At 43.7% G+C, this 18,101-nt stretch overlaps 1 protein-coding gene across 13 annotated transcripts in view; it reads right to left on the bottom strand.

Moving 5' to 3' along the window:
- LOC119025150 (receptor-type tyrosine-protein phosphatase beta-like) overlaps positions 1-18,101 on the bottom strand; it is a 53,293-nt gene that overhangs the window by 8,546 nt on the left and 26,646 nt on the right. For 11 of the 13 annotated variants that reach the window (XM_037108529.1, XM_037108530.1, XM_037108531.1 and 8 more), the window contains 20 exons: positions 16,754-17,014; positions 15,650-15,910; positions 14,536-14,796; positions 13,410-13,670; positions 12,306-12,566; positions 11,180-11,440; positions 10,066-10,326; positions 8,940-9,200; positions 7,813-8,073; positions 6,708-6,968; positions 6,286-6,540; positions 5,923-6,183; positions 4,654-4,914; positions 4,123-4,395; positions 3,648-3,905; positions 3,287-3,550; positions 1,780-2,040; positions 1,390-1,644; positions 450-710; positions 37-297 (listed from right to left, as the gene is read on the bottom strand). In XM_037108529.1, coding sequence (XP_036964424.1) covers positions 37-297; positions 450-710; positions 1,390-1,644; positions 1,780-2,040; positions 3,287-3,550; positions 3,648-3,905; positions 4,123-4,395; positions 4,654-4,914; positions 5,923-6,183; positions 6,286-6,540; positions 6,708-6,968; positions 7,813-8,073; positions 8,940-9,200; positions 10,066-10,326; positions 11,180-11,440; positions 12,306-12,566; positions 13,410-13,670; positions 14,536-14,796; positions 15,650-15,910; positions 16,754-17,014 — 5,220 coding nt within the window. The remainder of the gene's footprint in view (positions 1-36; positions 298-449; positions 711-1,389; positions 1,645-1,779; positions 2,041-3,286; positions 3,551-3,647; positions 3,906-4,122; positions 4,396-4,653; positions 4,915-5,922; positions 6,184-6,285; positions 6,541-6,707; positions 6,969-7,812; positions 8,074-8,939; positions 9,201-10,065; positions 10,327-11,179; positions 11,441-12,305; positions 12,567-13,409; positions 13,671-14,535; positions 14,797-15,649; positions 15,911-16,753; positions 17,015-18,101) is intronic. The other 2 variants (XM_037108536.1, XM_037108542.1) reach the window with 2 other exon arrangements.

Here is an 18,101-nt window from a genome sequence, read left to right as displayed (position 1 = left end):
AATAAAGAAAAGGAAATGATGGGTGAGGGGTCTTACTGGTGTACTGAGAGATGCAGCTCGCTTCCCCTTCGGTGCCGTCGGCTGCCCGCACAAAAACACAGAAGGTGCAGTTCGTCCCCGGGGTGAGCGCCGAGATATCTGCGCCTTCTCTAGACTGGTTTTCATTCTTGGAGCCACAGCCTGTGGTATTAACCTGGTAAGTGTAGTCCGGCTTGTACTGCGGTGGTTTATTCCAAGACAGACGTACAGCCGTTGTGTTTAAGGTTACAGCTGTCAGCCCTGTAACACTGAAGGGCCCTAAAAAACAGAGCACAAAGTGTTTCCTGTATCAATAAACATGCAGCACATTCACCCAGTACAAACGCAGCATGGAGTAATGATGGTACACTAAAATCCTTTCGTTGTTATTTATTTATTTATTTTTTTGCTTGGCTTGTATGTATACATACGTGTGAAGTAGGAAACTGTCCTGGGATCTGACGGAGTGCCATCTGCTGCCAGTGTGATGACAGTGAAGCTGTAGTTGCTCCCAGAAAGAAGTTGAGAGACTGTGGTTGTGGTGTTGGGGACAGTTAAAGATCTAACAAATGTGCCGTTGTAGAACTGCACAATATATGTGTAGTCAGGTTTGCTCTGCGGCTGCATCCACACCAAGGTCACTGCATCTGTGGTGATTCCTGACTGTGTCAGCCTGGTTACAGGATACGGTCCTATTGAAATACAGTGGAAACACAGAAAAGGTGTCAGATTTGGACAAAATAGTATGATTGGTTGTAGTATTAGGAAGATGTGATATAAAACACCCATCCGGCTCATAATGAAGTGAAATAATATCACGATAAATGTCAGAATCAGATTTCTTTATGCATCAACAAAATCAATCAAAATTCACTTGAGAAAATTTGTGTAAATAAACAGATTTTCTTTCTTTCTTTCTTTCTTTTTTTTTACAAAGCACTATCAGTTCGTGTCTCTGTCCTTGTATCGCAAACATGATGACTGAAAAGGTTTTTAAAGTGTGTCAGGAAACAAATAACAACAAGCATAGAGGCTCTTTGAAACTTCTGTGTTGGAAGGTGGTCGTTATTTTATGTGAGTCGACTCAGTTTGTAAACTAAACAGGAGAATGGAAGGTCACATTTTCACATCACTGCTCACATATCGTCAATAAGAAAAGATTATTAAATGTCAGTCGCCACAAATCTTTACATGCAGCCCCTGTAAACATCACATTTTTTATACAGATGATTGTAAAACTCGAAATCCAAATTGACAGCTGACTGGAACGTGACTGAAATAAAAAAAAAACTTCAGAAAATTATGTAATAAAGTAATAAATAACTACAGTTATGACCCCGGTGTGACCTGGTGTGTGTTAACTACACTTACTGGTATAATTCTTCGTCATCACTGCGGTGCTCTCATACCCAATCACACCAACAGTGACAACAGTGAGATTGTAGGGACTTCCAGACTGGAGATTGTTGAGCAGGAAGGAGTTGTTCTCAGTCAGATAGGAGCCTTGAACGTGGGACACGCTGAAGTTGTACTGACGATGGTTCATGTCCAGAGGAAGAGGCCAGGTAAAGGTGATGGAGCTCACAGTCTGAGACTTCACCGTGATGGTGCCAGGAGGGTTGGGAACTGAACAGGAGAAGGAACACATCATCTTATAGTCAAAATACGTGTGGCACATACACACACACACACACATACACACACACACACACACACCATTCTGTACAAATGCACAAGTCTGTAAATCATGAGGTAACTCACAGGTTGCATTGTACACTGTGTTCTTGTTCTCAAAGTTTCCACTGTGGGTGACCACCTCCGCAAGGTAAATCACTCCTGGTGCCAGGTTTTCAAACGGCGTGTTGAGAACATTATTTGACAGATTACTGCGGTTTTGCACCAACTGGCTGTCTCTGTACAGGTTGACAGTGTAGAAGTCCACATGCCCGACTGCCCGTGTCCAGCTCACTCTCAGGGTGGTTGTGGTTCCTGAGGCTGTGATGTCAGAAACCGCTGCTGGTTCTGTAGTAAAACAAGAGGAAAAGGAAGATTTACACACATTTCATCAACTTGAGGAAATATACTGTGTTGGGTTGTAATGGCGAGATCACGGGAGTCCATGTCTTCATCGATAACAACGAACAATGCCGAAGAAAATGTATCCACGTGTTTCAGGCAGAAATGTGTAATGGACGAGGTTGTGTTTTAAAGTTTTAGTCATGTTACTTTTAGTTCTTATTAACCGACTTCCTTCTTCAGCCTCTGACTGTGAAGTAAACGAACCGTTAACTTGGAAATTGGGAATTCTCTGGGTCTGAAAAACTGAAGATAAACTAAGTACACAGCTCAACCAAATATACAACAAAGGTCTTGTTTTTTGTAGACTTTTGATGCATGAATGTTACTTATTATATCTTTAAGTGTATTCTGTTTCTGGGACTTAATGTTACAGCGCAGAAAAATCCTGAAATACATCTTTTTAAACCTTTTACTACCTCATTTAACAACCTCATTCAGGCCCTTTAATAATCCCATTAGAAGGCTAACTTGTGACTTTCATCAAGCAAAAAAATTACTCCTATTTTTCCTCTCTGACATAATACACTACTCAAAATCAATCTGGGATATTGGGATATGGGTGTATACATGTATGCATGTGCAATAAAAGTCATATAAGGTGAAGTGAAACTCTAAAACATCCCCAAATCATTTACTAATTTTGAGAAGTTTGAATATTTCTGTGCATTATCTTGTCAGTAAATGATGAATCAAACCTAAAATCGATCTTCAGCAGCAGAAGAGAGCCGATCTGTTGTACATATTATAAATGTGGGCGTACAGAGGACACGATATTGGAGGTTTGGTTTGGCAGTTACAGCAAATTGGTTTTGTTTTATTGTTTTTGTTTTATTGTTTTTGTTTTTGTTTAAGGTTTAAAAGTGTGACATGCTGCATAAGTACTTAGAGGCCTTTCTTCGATCATGTAAAACCTATGACAGATATGCTGACATTTAACAGGCAGGGGTCTTTGAAGGACACTGTTAAGTTGCACTGTGCAAACTAACAGCTCTAGTATATTTGGAGTTTGACACATACTGGCACTGGAGTTTCCTTTAAAATGATCATCGGTATATTTATGAGGTGTGGCAACTCTTTAGACACTGCTACTGATTGTATTTTTGATTAGGTTAGTTCATCTTTTACACTTCGGCCCTACGCATCGATGTATAATATATAAATTGGCATTATAGAAGCTTTTAAAACATACGTGTGAAACTCTGTGCGGTTGCCACCGTGGACTCGACCCTTTCCACAACCGTAATCACTTTAAAAGTATAATATTCTCCAGGGGTCAGGTTGGAGAAGGTGTAAGTCTCAGTCTCAGTTGAAGCATTCTGGACCACTATGTTGTTGTGGAGCGCTTCCACCCTGTAGGAGTAGGAGGGCTTGTGATCATTTTGTCTGGACCACTTCAGCTGGATGGCCGTTGTGTTCACGTCCACCACTTTGAGGTTGGTCACCGCTTTGGGCACTGCAGCAAACACAGCAGAGGGTTATGCGAGACTAAAGACCACAGTAGAAAAAAAAAATTATTTTAATTGTTCCAGTGTTTCAATGTAAGACCTTACTTGTGTAACTGAATGTCTGCTCCACCGTGGATTTAATTCCTGGTGCTGCTATCGTCGTCACATTGATATCATATCGAGTTCCTGGCTCAAGGTTTCCCACAGTATAGTTGTTAAAGGTGGTTTTATACTGTTCCGTAGCATTGTAGGCTACAACCATGTATGTGTAATACTGCTGGACTCCCTGCGGGTCAGACCACTGCACTTTTATTGAGTTAATGGACTCAGGGCTGGCTACAAGGTTCAACACAGGGTTGGGCACTGGAAAAAAATCACAAAAGAGAGGAAAAAGTTAGTAAAAGTCGATACAGGAAAAGAGATTTACATAAAATATATGTTATGAAATAAAAAGTGCAGTGTGGATGATGACGGCCAGATTAACAACATGGTGTAATAAATACACATATTGCAAGAATTCCTAATTACTCAAAGCAAGACGACACTTCTATGTGCTTTTGTTTCAGACTGTTGTACTCACAAGTGTAAGAAGAGTTATGAACAATTGAGCTCATTTGATTTTGGGGTCCGATGGTCGATACAGTTACATTGTAAGATGTTCCAGAGGAAAGCATGGTAAGCTCTGTGTTATTGGATGTGGAGTTTGTATTTTGTGCACTGCCGGATGTCGGCTGGTAGGTGATGTTGTAGATGATGTCTGGAGCACCGTCCATCATATAAGGAGTCTGCCACTGCAGGCGGAGCGAAGAGTTTGTCGGGTGACTGATGGTGAAGAAACGAGGGGGTGTGGGAACTAAGAGGAAAGAATAACAGGTGTACATACTTTTATTACCTCATAATGTCTCAAAACAAACAACAAAAATATATACTCTGACAATGATTTAAGACATTTTCAAGCACAGATCGTGACTGATTAGTGAAACGCACCCATAGCTTCTAAAGAGCATTTTTGTTAGCAACGTGCTTTCAGTTGGTTTGACTTTATGTTGAGCTGCACGAGATCTGAGAACAAAATCATGACAACAGCGACGGTACAGAGTGACGAACTTACCAGTGGCAGCTGGAAACTGTGCAGACGTGTTACGGAAGTTTCCAGCCACAGCGGTCACTGTGACAAAAAACAATCTCCCAGGAAGCAATCCTGCAAAGTTGGTTGTGTTGTTGGTGGTTGTACTGCTGTTTACGAAGTTCAGGTCTCGGTTTGAGATGTTCACCACGTAGCGTTCAAATCCCCCTTTAGGCAAAGTCCACCTGAAGGTCAGGGTGTTCGTTCCACGTGCTGTGATGCTAATGTCTTCAGGCATCACAGGCACTAAACACAAAGGAAGTAAAAGGTGATAAACAAACAAAACATCACATTCATGTCATTATGTTTGTGTCACATTTGGAAATGGCATTATAGGATTTAAGTACAAACTGTACATTTGCAGTGAATTGATATTCAGTCAACTAAAACATCATACTGCCACATGGTGAGTATATAAATCAACATATTCCCGTATTTCTAAATAATAAAATCTAATGTTGAAACTAGTGCCAACACACAGACATTAGAGAAACATAAAATGGCGGCTCCATTGTCTAAACTGACGCTAGCAAAACTTAGCAAACCACTTGTTGCAGGTCTACACGTGTCGTATTATTAAAGGGTAACTCCCACAATTTAATTATCAAAATTAAAATGTGCTTACAGGTCTTGTAAGGTCTTCTACTGCATGTGTGTGTGGGGGAAACATTTAGTGTGAAGCCTTTTGTGGCTCCAGATGAAGCTGTTTGTAATCTGATAAACTGCCTCCAGTGATGTCACTTAGTGGCTGAACTGCATTGTGGGAAATGTAGGCGGCAGGTTTTGAAAAGGAAGAAGAATGTGTGGTATTAAAAAAATGTGATTTTTCTGGTTCTGATCATGTTTATAAACTGTCCATAATGAGTCCAAAGCTAGACCACAGGAATGACATTACACCTGTAAACACACTGTAATGTGTAAAATTGTTGGAATTACCCTTTAACACTTATATTTGTAGCTGCCTTTAATGAACACAATTTCCCACAAACCCAATGCAATTCTGGGATTAGTATCACTGCAATGCTACACTTTAAAACCTCCTATTTTAGCATTTATAGACAGCGCATGAACAAGTACTGAGTGATATTTAGTTGTAAATGAGTGGGGGTTTATTAATCTAGTTATATGTCAACAGATACTGAATGTCAATATGATGTTTATACTCTGCTTATAAACAAACTGAATGGACGGGAGGGATTTAAAGCAGAAAGTAATGCCACGCGCTTGATTAAGGGACTCAAAGTATGGACTTACCTGTGAAGGTGGTTTTTGAGATGGTTTCTCCTTCATTCGTGGGATCGATAGCAACAGCAGACACTGTAATGTTGTACCAAGATCCAGGTATCAAATTATTGATGATAAAGGAGGTGTCACTGGTGCTGCTGTTGGAGGTGTCTTCTCCTAAGGTCCACCGGACTCTGTACGAGGTTGCATTGCCCACTGGTACATCCCAGTGCAGAGACACAGATGATGTTGTGACGTCAGTGATGCTGAAATTCCCGACCAGAGCAGGTTCTGCACAACGCAAGACAGGATGAGTAAATTAAAAATAAGCATGTTGATTTTTCGAACAATTTCTAGCACAAGGAGATGTTACATGCAGAAAATGTGGATTACTTGTCACTTCAGTGAATATTTGAGGTTCTCCTGTTGTATTGTCTCCAGCAACAGCAGTGATCGTGATTGTGTATCTGGTACCAGGTATCAGGTCCGATAGCAATGTAGAGTTATTTTGTATGAAATTGACCATCTGTGATCCTCCATTATTCCACTCCACCTTGTACTTGAACACATCACCAGGAGGTTTTCTCCAGCTCAGAGAGATGGAGGTGGTGGTTCTGGATACAGTGAGTACCTCAATTCTATTAGGTCCTAAAGAGGAGAGGTGAAGAGAGGAGAGACAAACAGTCAGATGTTGGCGAAAATAGACAGATTTAATCATCCACATGAACAGTCACCAGCAAAATGTTATAATGCCAGTGCTTTGGAACAACAGCGAAGGTCCAGCACACACATTACACATCTCAGTGGTTACTTACTTGTGTACCGAGTTATGAAGTTACTCTGTCCTTCAGTACGCTTATCATCTGCCACTGCAGTAACAGTTATGTTATACTGGACACCAGCAGTCAGGTTAGTAATGGTTGTCTGTGTTGGAGTCACATTTTTGGCGCCACTGACTTTTCCATCAGTCCAGCTCACTCTATAGAAGGAGCTATTTCCCTCTGGTTTAATCCACATCAGAGATATAGAGGATGTTGTGATTTCAGTGACGTTGAGGTTTGTGACTACTTCAGGTCCTGTGAGGGAAAAGATGTTCTATCACAAATCAAATTCACCAAAGCACTTACTCTGAAACCAGACCCATACAGTCCCAGCAACATTGCAGTTTCGAGCTGCTTCCATGCAGCTGGAAGTTCATCCAACATCGTTGTGATCCACTACTGGCTGGTCAGACACTCTGCACAAAAGGCACTCTGAAATCTGACATGACTGACCAGAGTGTCCAGACTGAGACACGACTGTAGGAAGCTGATTTGAATCGCACTTCAAACCACCTCCAGACGTGGTTTGAATCCGATGCGCAAAAATCACTTTTCATGTGGTTTTGTGCTATCAGACTTCCTAAAGCTGATCTCAATACTTTCTGGTGTGTCCCAAAAAAACCACATTTGAGCTGGTATTCTGGACGTAGCCAAAGACTTTGTTGGACCACTGAACCTTGTAACCTACAATGAATGTCAAGGTAAGCTACAGTGTGGAGAAACCTCACTACAAATACTGTATCCATGACCCTGGACATGGTGAAACAGAGCTTTGGGCCAAAGACGATTAACCAAGAACAAACAACCAAAGACATGAAAAGGAACCCAGGCCTTTGCTTCACAGGTGAGCTTTCCTGTCATCACAGTAGTCCAGTACAACAACAGCATCGCTGCAGCTTGATGCTCAATCCAGCAGCCAACCTCTTCTCCTTGGACAGGACTTGTTATCTGGACTATTCTTACAGTGTTTTCAGGGTTTCATCCTGCTTGTGATCACTGCAGACAGTCTTTAGCTGACAAGGCACGAGGCTGCTTTGCCAACAGGTGACTTCAGCACACTTTTGCTACCTGACAGTGTGAACAGCATGTAAATACTTACTTGTGTAATGAGTAACAGCTTCACTCTGTCCTTCAGTACGCTCATCATCTGCCACTGCAGTAACAGTTATGTTATACTGGACACCAGCAGTCAGGTTAGTAATGGTTGTCTGTGTTGGAGTCACATTTTTGGTGCCACTGACTTTTCCATCAGTCCAGCTCACTCTATAGAAGGAGCTATTTCCCTCTGGTTTAATCCACATCAGAGATATAGAGGATGTGGTGAATTTGGCAACTGTGAGGTTTGTGACTACTTCAGGTCCTGTGAGGGAAAAGATGTTCTATCACAAATCAAATTCACCAAAGCAGTAACTTTGAAACCAGACCCATACAGTCCCAGCAACATTGCAGTTTCGAGCTGCTTCCATGCAGCTGGAAGTTCATCCAACATCGTTGTGATCCACTACTGGCTGGTCATGTTGAAACAGTTGTTAAGTCAGACACTCTGCACAAAAGGCACTCTGAAATCTGACATGACTGACCAGAGTGTCCAGACTGAGACACGACTGTAGGAAGCTGATTTGAATCGCACTTCAAACCACCTCCAGACGTGGTTTGAATCCGATGCGCAAAAATCACTTTTCATGTGGTTTTGTGCTATCAGACTTCCTAAAGCTGATCTCAATACTTTCTGGTGTGTCCCAAAAAAACCACATTTGAGCTGGTATTCTGGACGTAGCCAAAGACTTTGTTGGACCACTGAACCTTGTAACCTACAATGAATGTCAAGGTAAGCTACAGTGTGGAGAAACCTCACTACAAATACTGTATCCATGACCCTGGACATGGTGAAACAGAGCTTTGGGCCAAAGACGATTAACCAAGAACAAACAACCAAAGACATGAAAAGGAACCCAGGCCTTTGCTTCACAGGTGAGCTTTCCTGTCATCACAGTAGCCCAGTACAACAACAGCATCGCTGCAGCTTGATGCTCAATCCAGCAGCCAACCTCTTCTCCTTGGACAGGACTTGTTATCTGGACTATTCTTACAGTGTTTTCAGGGTTTCCTCCTGCCTGTGATCACTGCAGACAGTCTTTAGCTGACAAGGCACGAGGCTGCTTTGCCAACAGGTGACTTCAGCACACTTTTGCTACCTGACAGTGTGAACAGCATGTAAATACTTACTTGTGTAATGAGTAACAGCTTCACTCTGTCCTTCAGTACGCTCATCATCTGCCACTGCATTAACAGTTATGTTATACTGGACACCAGCAGTCAGGTTAGTAATGGTTGTCTGTGTTGGAGTCACATTTTTGGTGCCACTGACTTTTCCATCAGTCCAGCTCACTCTATAGAAGGAGCTATTTCCCTCTGGTTTAATCCACATCAGAGATATAGAGGATGTGGTGAATTTGGCAACTGTGAGGTTTGTGACTACTTCAGGTCCTGTGAGGGAAAAGATGTTCTATCACAAATCAAATTCACCAAAGCACTTACTCTGAAACCAGACCCATACAGTCCCAGCAACATTGCAGTTTCGAGCTGCTTCCATGCAGCTGGAAGTTCATCCAACATTGTTGTGATCCACTACAGGCTGGTCATGTTGAAACAGTTGTTAAGTCAGACACTCTGCACAAAAGGCACTCTGAAATCTGACATGACTGACCAGAGCGTCCAGACTGAGACACGACTGTAGGAAGCTGATTTGAATCGCATTTCAAACCACCTCCAGACGTGGTTTGAATCCGATGCGCAAAAATCACATTTCATGTGGTTTTGTGCTATCAGACTTCCTAAAGCTGATCTCAATACTTTCTGGTGTGTCCCAAAAACAATCATTTGAGCTGGTATTCTGGACGTAGCCAAAGACTTTGTTGGACCACTGAACCTTGTAACCTACAATGAATGTCAAGGTAAGCTACAGTGTGGAGAAACCTCACTACAAATACTGTATCCATGACCCTGGACATGGTGAAACAGAGCTTTGGGCCAAAGACGATTAACCAAGAACAAACAACCAAAGACATGAAAAGGAACCCAGGCCTTTGCTTCACAGGTGAGCTTTCCTGTCATCACAGTAGTCCAGTACAACAACAGCATCGCTGCAGCTTGATGCTCAATCCAGCAGCCAACCTCTTCTCCTTGGACAGGACTTGTTATCTGGACTTTTCTTACAGTGTTTTCAGGGTTTCATCCTGCCTGTGATCACTGCAGACAGTCTTTAGCTGACAAGGCACGAGGCTGCTTTGCCAACAGGTGACTTCAGCACACTTTTGCTACCTGACAGTGTGAACAGCATGTAAATACTTACTTGTGTATTGAGTAACAGCTTCACTCTGTCCTTCAGTACGCTCATCATCTGCCACTGCAGTAACAGTTATGTTATACTGGACACCAGCAGTCAGGTTAGTAATGGTTGTCTGTGTTGGAGTCACATTTTTGGTGCCACTGACTTTTCCATCAGTCCAGCTCACTCTATAGAAGGAGCTATTTCCCTCTGGTTTAATCCACATCAGAGATATAGAGGATGTGGTGAATTTGGCAACTGTGAGGTTTGTGACTACTTCAGGTCCTGTGAGGGAAAAGATGTTCTATCACAAATCAAATTCACCAAAGCAGTAACTTTGAAACCAGACCCATACAGTCCCAGCAACATTGCAGTTTCGAGCTGCTTCCATGCAGCTGGAAGTTCATCCAACATCGTTGTGATCCACTACTGGCTGGTCATGTTGAAACAGACACTCTGCACAAAAGGCACTCTGAAATCTGACATGACTGACCAGAGCGTCCAGACTGAGACACGACTGTAGGAAGCTGATTTGAATCGCATTTCAAACCACCTCCAGACGTGGTTTGAATCCGATGTGCAAAAATCACATTTCATGTGGTTTTGTGCTATCAGACTTCCTAAAGCTGATCTCAATACTTTCTGGTGTGTCCCAAAAACAATCATTTGAGCTGGTATTCTGGACGTAGCCAAAGACTTTGTTGGACCACTGAACCTTGTAACCTACAATGAATGTCAAGGTAAGCTACAGTGTGGAGAAACCTCACTACAAATACTGTATCCATGACCGTGGACATGGTGAAACAGAGCTTTGGGCCAAAGACGATTAACCAAGAACAAACAACCAAAGACATGAAAAGGAACCCAGGCCTTTGCTTCACAGGTGAGCTTTCCTGTCATCACAGTAGTCCAGTACAACAACAGCATCGCTGCAGTTTGATGCTCAATCCAGCAGCCAACCTCTTCTTCTTGGACAGGACTTGTTATCTGGACTATTCTTACAGTGTTTTCAGGGTTTCATCCTGCTTGTGATCACTGCAGACAGTCTTTAGCTGACAAGGCACGAGGCTGCTTTGCCAACAGGTGACTTCAGCACACTTTTGCTACCTGACAGTGTGAACAGCATGTAAATACTTACTTGTGTATTGAGTAACAGCTTCACTCTGTCCTTCAGTACGCTCATCATCTGCCACTGCAGTAACAGTTATGTTATACTGGACACCAGCAGTCAGGTTAGTAATGGTTGTCTGTGTTGGAGTCACATTTTTGGTGCCACTGACTTTTCCATCAGTCCAGCTCACTCTATAGAAGGAACTATTTCCCTCTGGTTTAATCCACATCAGAGATATAGAGGATGTGGTGAATTTGGCAACTGTGAGGTTTGTGACTACTTCAGGTCCTGTGAGGGAAAAGATGTTCTATCACAAATCAAATTCACCAAAGCAGTAACTTTGAAACCAGACCCATACAGTCCCAGCAACATTGCAGTTTCGAGCTGCTTCCATGCAGCTGGAAGTTCATCCAACATCGTTGTGATCCACTACAGGCTGGTCATGTTGAAACAGTTGTTAAGTCAGACACTCTGCACAAAAGGCACTCTGAAATCTGACATGACTGACCAGAGCGTCCAGACTGAGACACGACTGTAGGAAGCTGATTTGAATCACATTTCAAACCACCTCCAGACGTGGTTTGAATCCGATGCGCAAAAATCACATTTCATGTGGTTTTGTGCTATCAGACTTCCTAAAGCTGATCTCAATACTTTCTGGTGTGTCCCAAAAAAACACATTTGAGCTGGTATTCTGGACGTAGCCAAAGACTTTGTTGGACCACTGAACCTTGTAACCTACAATGAATGTCAAGGTAAGCTACAGTGTGGAGAAACCTCACTACAAATACTGTATCCATGACCCTGGACATGGTGAAACAGAGCTTTGGGCCAAAGACGATTAACCAAGAACAAACTACCAAAGACATGAAAAGGAACCCAGGCCTTTGCTTCACAGGTGAGCTTTCCTGTCATCACAGTAGTCCAGTACAACAACAGCATCGCTGCAGCTTGATGCTCAATCCAGCAGCCAACCTCTTCTCCTTGGACAGGACTTGTTATCTGGACTTTTCTTACAGTGTTTTCAGGGTTTCATCCTGCTTGTGATCACTGCAGACAGTCTTTAGCTGACAAGGCACGAGGCTGCTTTGCCAACAGGTGACTTCAGCACACTTTTGCTACCTGACAGTGTGAACAGCATGTAAATACTTACTTGTGTATTGAGTAACAGCTTCACTCTGTCCTTCAGTACGCTCATCATCTGCCACTGCAGTAACAGTTATGTTATACTGGACACCAGCAGTCAGGTTAGTAATGGTTGTCTGTGTTGGAGTCACATTTTTGGTGCCACTGACTTTTCCATCAGTCCAGCTCACTCTATAGAAGGAGCTATTTCCCTCTGGTTTAATCCACATCAGAGATATAGAGGATGTGGTGAATTTGGCAACTGTGAGGTTTGTGACTACTTCAGGTCCTGTGAGGGAAAAGATGTTCTATCACAAATCAAATTCACCAAAGCAGTAACTTTGAAACCAGACCCATACAGTCCCAGCAACATTGCAGTTTCGAGCTGCTTCCATGCAGCTGGAAGTTCATCCAACATCGTTGTGATCCACTACTGGCTGGTCAGACACTCTGCACAAAAGGCACTCTGAAATCTGACATGACTGACCAGAGTGTCCAGACTGAGACACGACTGTAGGAAGCTGATTTGAATCGCACTTCAAACCACCTCCAGACGTGGTTTGAATCCGATGTGCAAAAATCACATTTCATGTGGTTTTGTGCTATCAGACTTCCTAAAGCTGATCTCAATACTTTCTGGTGTGCCCCAAAAAACCACATTTGAGCTGGTATTCTGGACGTAGCCAAAGACTTTGTTGGACCACTGAACCTTGTAACCTACAATGAATGTCAAGGTAAGCTACAGTGTGGAGAAACCTCACTACAAATACTGTATCCATGACCCTGGACATGGTGAAACAGAGCTTTGGGCCAAAGACGATTAACCAAGAACAAACAACCAAAGACATGAAAAGGAACCCAGGCCTTTGCTTCACAGGTGAGCTTTCCTGTCATCACAGTAGTCCAGTACAACAACAGCATCGCTGCAGCTTGATGCTCAATCCAGCAGCCAACCTCTTCTTCTTGGAGAGGACTTGTTATCTGGACTATTCTTACAGTGTTTTCAGGGTTTCATCCTGCTTGTGATCACTGCAGACAGTCTTTAGCTGACAAGGCACGAGGCTGCTTTGCCAACAGGTGACTTCAGCACACTTTTGCTACCTGACAGTGTGAACAGCATGTAAATACTTACTTGTGTAATGAGTAACAGCTTCACTCTGTCCTTCAGTACGCTCATCATCTGCCACTGCATTAACAGTTATGTTATACTGGACACCAGCAGTCAGGTTAGTAATGGTTGTCTGTGTTGGAGTCACATTTTTGGTGCCACTGACTTTTCCATCAGTCCAGCTCACTCTATAGAAGGAGCTATTTCCCTCTGGTTTAATCCACATCAGAGATATAGAGGATGTGGTGAATTTGGCAACTGTGAGGTTTGTGACTACTTCAGGTCCTGTGAGGGAAAAGATGTTCTATCACAAATCAAATTCACCAAAGCACTTACTCTGAAACCAGACCCATACAGTCCCAGCAACATTGCAGTTTCGAGCTGCTTCCATGCAGCTGGAAGTTCATCCAACATCGTTGTGATCCACTACTGGCTGGTCATGTTGAAACAGTTGTTAAGTCAGACACTCTGCACAAAAGGCACTCTGAAATCTGACATGACTGACCAGAGCGTCCAGACTGAGACACGACTGTAGGAAGCTGATTTGAATCGCATTTCAAACCACCTCCAGACGTGGTTTGAATCCGATGTGCAAAAATCACATTTCATGTGGTTTTGTGCTATCAGACTTCCTAAAGCTGATCTCAATACTTTCTGGTGTGTCCCAAAAAAACACATTTGAGCTGGTATTCTGGACGTAGCCAAAGACTTTGTTGGACCACTGAACCTTGTAACCTACAATGAATGTCAAGGTAAGCTACAGTGTGGAGAAACCTCACTACAAATACTGTATCCATGACCCTGGACATGGTGAAACAGAGCTTTGGGCCAAAGACGATTAACCAAGAACAAACAACCAAAGACATGAAAAGGAACCCAGGCCTTTGCTTCACAGGTGAGCTTTCCTGTCATCACAGTAGTCCAGTACAACAACAGCATCGCTGCAGCTTGATGCTCAATCCAGCAGCCAACCTCTTCTCCTTGGACAGGACTTGTTATCTGGACTATTCTTACAGTGTTTTCAGGGTTTCATCCTGCCTGTGATCACTGCAGACAGTCTTTAGCTGACAAGGCACGAGGCTGCTTTGCCAACAGGTGACTTCAGCACACTTTTGCTACCTGACAGTGTGAACAGCATGTAAATACTTACTTGTGTAATGAGTAACAGCTTCACTCTGTCCTTCAGTACGCTCATCATCTGCCACTGCAGTAACAGTTATGTTATACTGGACACCAGCAGTCAGGTTAGTAATGGTTGTCTGTGTTGGAGTCACATTTTTGGTGCCACTGACTTTTCCATCAGTCCAGCTCACTCTATAGAAGGAGCTATTTCCCTCTGGTTTAATCCACATCAGAGATATAGAGGATGTGGTGAATTTGGCAACTGTGAGGTTTGTGACTACTTCTGGTCCTGTGAGGGAAAAGATGTTCTATCACAAATCAAATTCACCAAAGCACTTACTCTGAAACCAGACCCATACAGTCCCAGCAACATTGCAGTTTCAAGCTGCTTCCATGCAGCTGGAAGTTCATCCAACATCGTTGTGATCCACTACAGGCTGGTCATGTTGAAACAGACACTCTGCACAAAAGGCACTCTGAAATCTGACATGACTGACCAGAGCGTCCAGACTGAGACACGACTGTAGGAAGCTGATTTGAATCGCATTTCAAACCACCTCCAGACGTGGTTTGAATCCGATGTGCAAAAATCACATTTCATGTGGTTTTGTGCTATCAGACTTCCTAAAGCTGATCTCAATACTTTCTGGTGTGTCCCAAAAAACCACATTTGAGCTGGTATTCTGGACGTAGCCAAAGACTTTGTTGGACCACTGAACCTTGTAACCTACAATGAATGTCAAGGTAAGCTACAGTGTGGAGAAACCTCACTACAAATACTGTATCCATGACCCTGGACATGGTGAAACAGAGCTTTGGGCCAAAGACGATTAACCAAGAACAAACTACCAAAGACATGAAAAGGAACCCAGGCCTTTGCTTCACAGGTGAGCTTTCCTGTCATCACAGTAGTCCAGTACAACAACAGCATCGCTGCAGCTTGATGCTCAATCCTGCAGCCAACCTCTTCTCCTTGGACAGGACTTGTTATCTGGACTTTTCTTACAGTGTTTTCAGGGTTTCATCCTGCTTGTGATCACTGCAGACAGTCTTTAGCTGACAAGGCACGAGGCTGCTTTGCCAACAGGTGACTTCAGCACACTTTTGCTACCTGACAGTGTGAACAGCATGTAAATACTTACTTGTGTATTGAGTAACAGCTTCACTCTGTCCTTCAGTACGCTCATCATCTGCCACTGCAGTAACAGTTATGTTATACTGGACACCAGCAGTCAGGTTAGTAATGGTTGTCTGTGTTGGAGTCACATTTTTGGTGCCACTGACTTTTCCATCAGTCCAGCTCACTCTATAGAAGGAGCTATTTCCCTCTGGTTTAATCCACATCAGAGATATAGAGGATGTGGTGAATTTGGCAACTGTGAGGTTTGTGACTACTTCAGGTCCTGTGAGGGAAAAGATGTTCTATCACAAATCAAATTCACCAAAGCAGTAACTTTGAAACCAGACCCATACAGTCCCAGCAACATTGCAGTTTCGAGCTGCTTCCATGCAGCTGGAAGTTCATCCAACATCGTTGTGATCCACTACTGGCTGGTCAGACACTCTGCACAAAAGGCACTCTGAAATCTGACATGACTGACCAGAGTGTCCAGACTGAGACACGACTGTAGGAAGCTGATTTGAATCGCACTTCAAACCACCTCCAGACGTGGTTTGAATCCGATGTGCAAAAATCACATTTCATGTGGTTTTGTGCTATCAGACTTCCTAAAGCTGATCTCAATACTTTCTGGTGTGCCCCAAAAAACCACATTTGAGCTGGTATTCTGGACGTAGCCAAAGACTTTGTTGGACCACTGAACCTTGTAACCTACAATGAATGTCAAGGTAAGCTACAGTGTGGAGAAACCTCACTACAAATACTGTATCCATGACCCTGGACATGGTGAAACAGAGCTTTGGGCCAAAGACGATTAACCAAGAACAAACAACCAAAGACATGAAAAGGAACCCAGGCCTTTGCTTCACAGGTGAGCTTTCCTGTCATCACAGTAGTCCAGTACAACAACAGCATCGCTGCAGCTTGATGCTCAATCCAGCAGCCAACCTCTTCTCCTTGGACAGGACTTGTTATCTGGACTATTCTTACAGTGTTTTCAGGGTTTCATCCTGCTTGTGATCACTGCAGACAGTCTTTAGCTGACAAGGCACGAGGCTGCTTTGCCAACAGGTGACTTCAGCACACTTTTGCTACCTGACAGTGTGAACAGCATGTAAATACTTACTTGTGTATTGAGTAACAGCTTCACTCTGTCCTTCAGTACGCTCATCATCTGCCACTGCAGTAACAGTTATGTTATACTGGACACCAGCAGTCAGGTTAGTAATGGTTGTCTGTGTTGGAGTCACATTTTTGGCGCCACTGACTTTTCCATCAGTCCAGCTCACTCTATAGAAGGAGCTATTTCCCTCTGGTTTAATCCACATCAGAGATATAGAGGATGTGGTGAATTTGGCAACTGTGAGGTTTGTGACTACTTCAGGTCCTGTGAGGGAAAAGATGTTATATCACAAATCAAATTCACCAAAGCACTTACTTTGAAACCAGACCCATACAGTCCCAGCAACATTGCAGTTTCAAGCTGCTTCCATGCAGCTGGAAGTTCATCCAACATCGTTGTGATCCACTACAGGCTGGTCATGTTGAAACAGTTGTTAAGTCAGACACTCTGCACAAAAGGCACTCTGAAATCTGACATGACTGACCAGAGCGTCCAGACTGAGACACGACTGTAGGAAGCTGATTTGAATCGCACTTCAAACCACCTCCAGACGTGGTTTGAATCCGATGTGCAAAAATCACATTTCATATGGTTTTGTGCTATCAGACTTCCTAAAGCTGATCTCAATACTTTCTGGTGTGTCCCAAAAAAACACATTTGAGCTGGTATTCTGGACGTAGCCAAAGACTTCGTTGGACCACTGAAACTTGTAACCTACAATGAATGTCAAGGTAAGCTACAGTGTGGAGAAACCTCACTACAAATACTGTGCTCATGACCGTGGACATGGTGAAACAGAGCTTATTTTCTTCCGCTTATCCGGGGCCGGGTCGCAGGGGCAGCTGCCTGAGCAGGGACACCCAGACTTCCCTCACACCGGACACTTCCCCTAGCTCCTCCGGGAGGATCCCAAGGCGTTCCCAGGCCAGCCGAGCGACATAGTCACTCCAGCGTGTCCTGGGTCTTCCTCTGGGTCTCCTCCCGGTGGGGCATGCCAGGAACACCTCCCGAGGAAGGCGTCCAGGGGGCATCCGATATAGATGCCCGAACCACCTCAGCTGGCTCCTCTTGATGTGGAGGAGCAGCGGCTCTACTCCAAGCTCCTCCTGGGTGACAGAGCTCCTCACCCTATCTTTAAGGGAGTGCCCCGCCACCCTGCGGAGGAAACTCATTTCGGCTGCTTGTATCTGGGATCTTATTCCATGTGATTTGGGTGGCGGTCGTGGGCGGAGGCCCCGGTGACCCAATCCCCGGATGGTGACTCTGGCCATGGGGACTTGGAATGTCACCTCGCTGAAGGGGGAAAGAGCCTGAGCTAGTGCAGGAGGTTGAGCGGTACTGGCTAGAGATA

The sequence above is a fragment of the Acanthopagrus latus genome, chromosome 8, assembly GCF_904848185.1.
Source record: "Acanthopagrus latus isolate v.2019 chromosome 8, fAcaLat1.1, whole genome shotgun sequence".
Lineage (NCBI taxonomy): Eukaryota > Metazoa > Chordata > Actinopteri > Spariformes > Sparidae > Acanthopagrus > Acanthopagrus latus.
The sequence above is the reverse complement of the archived record's forward strand: the minus strand, read 5'-3'. Positions and strand labels throughout refer to the sequence as shown.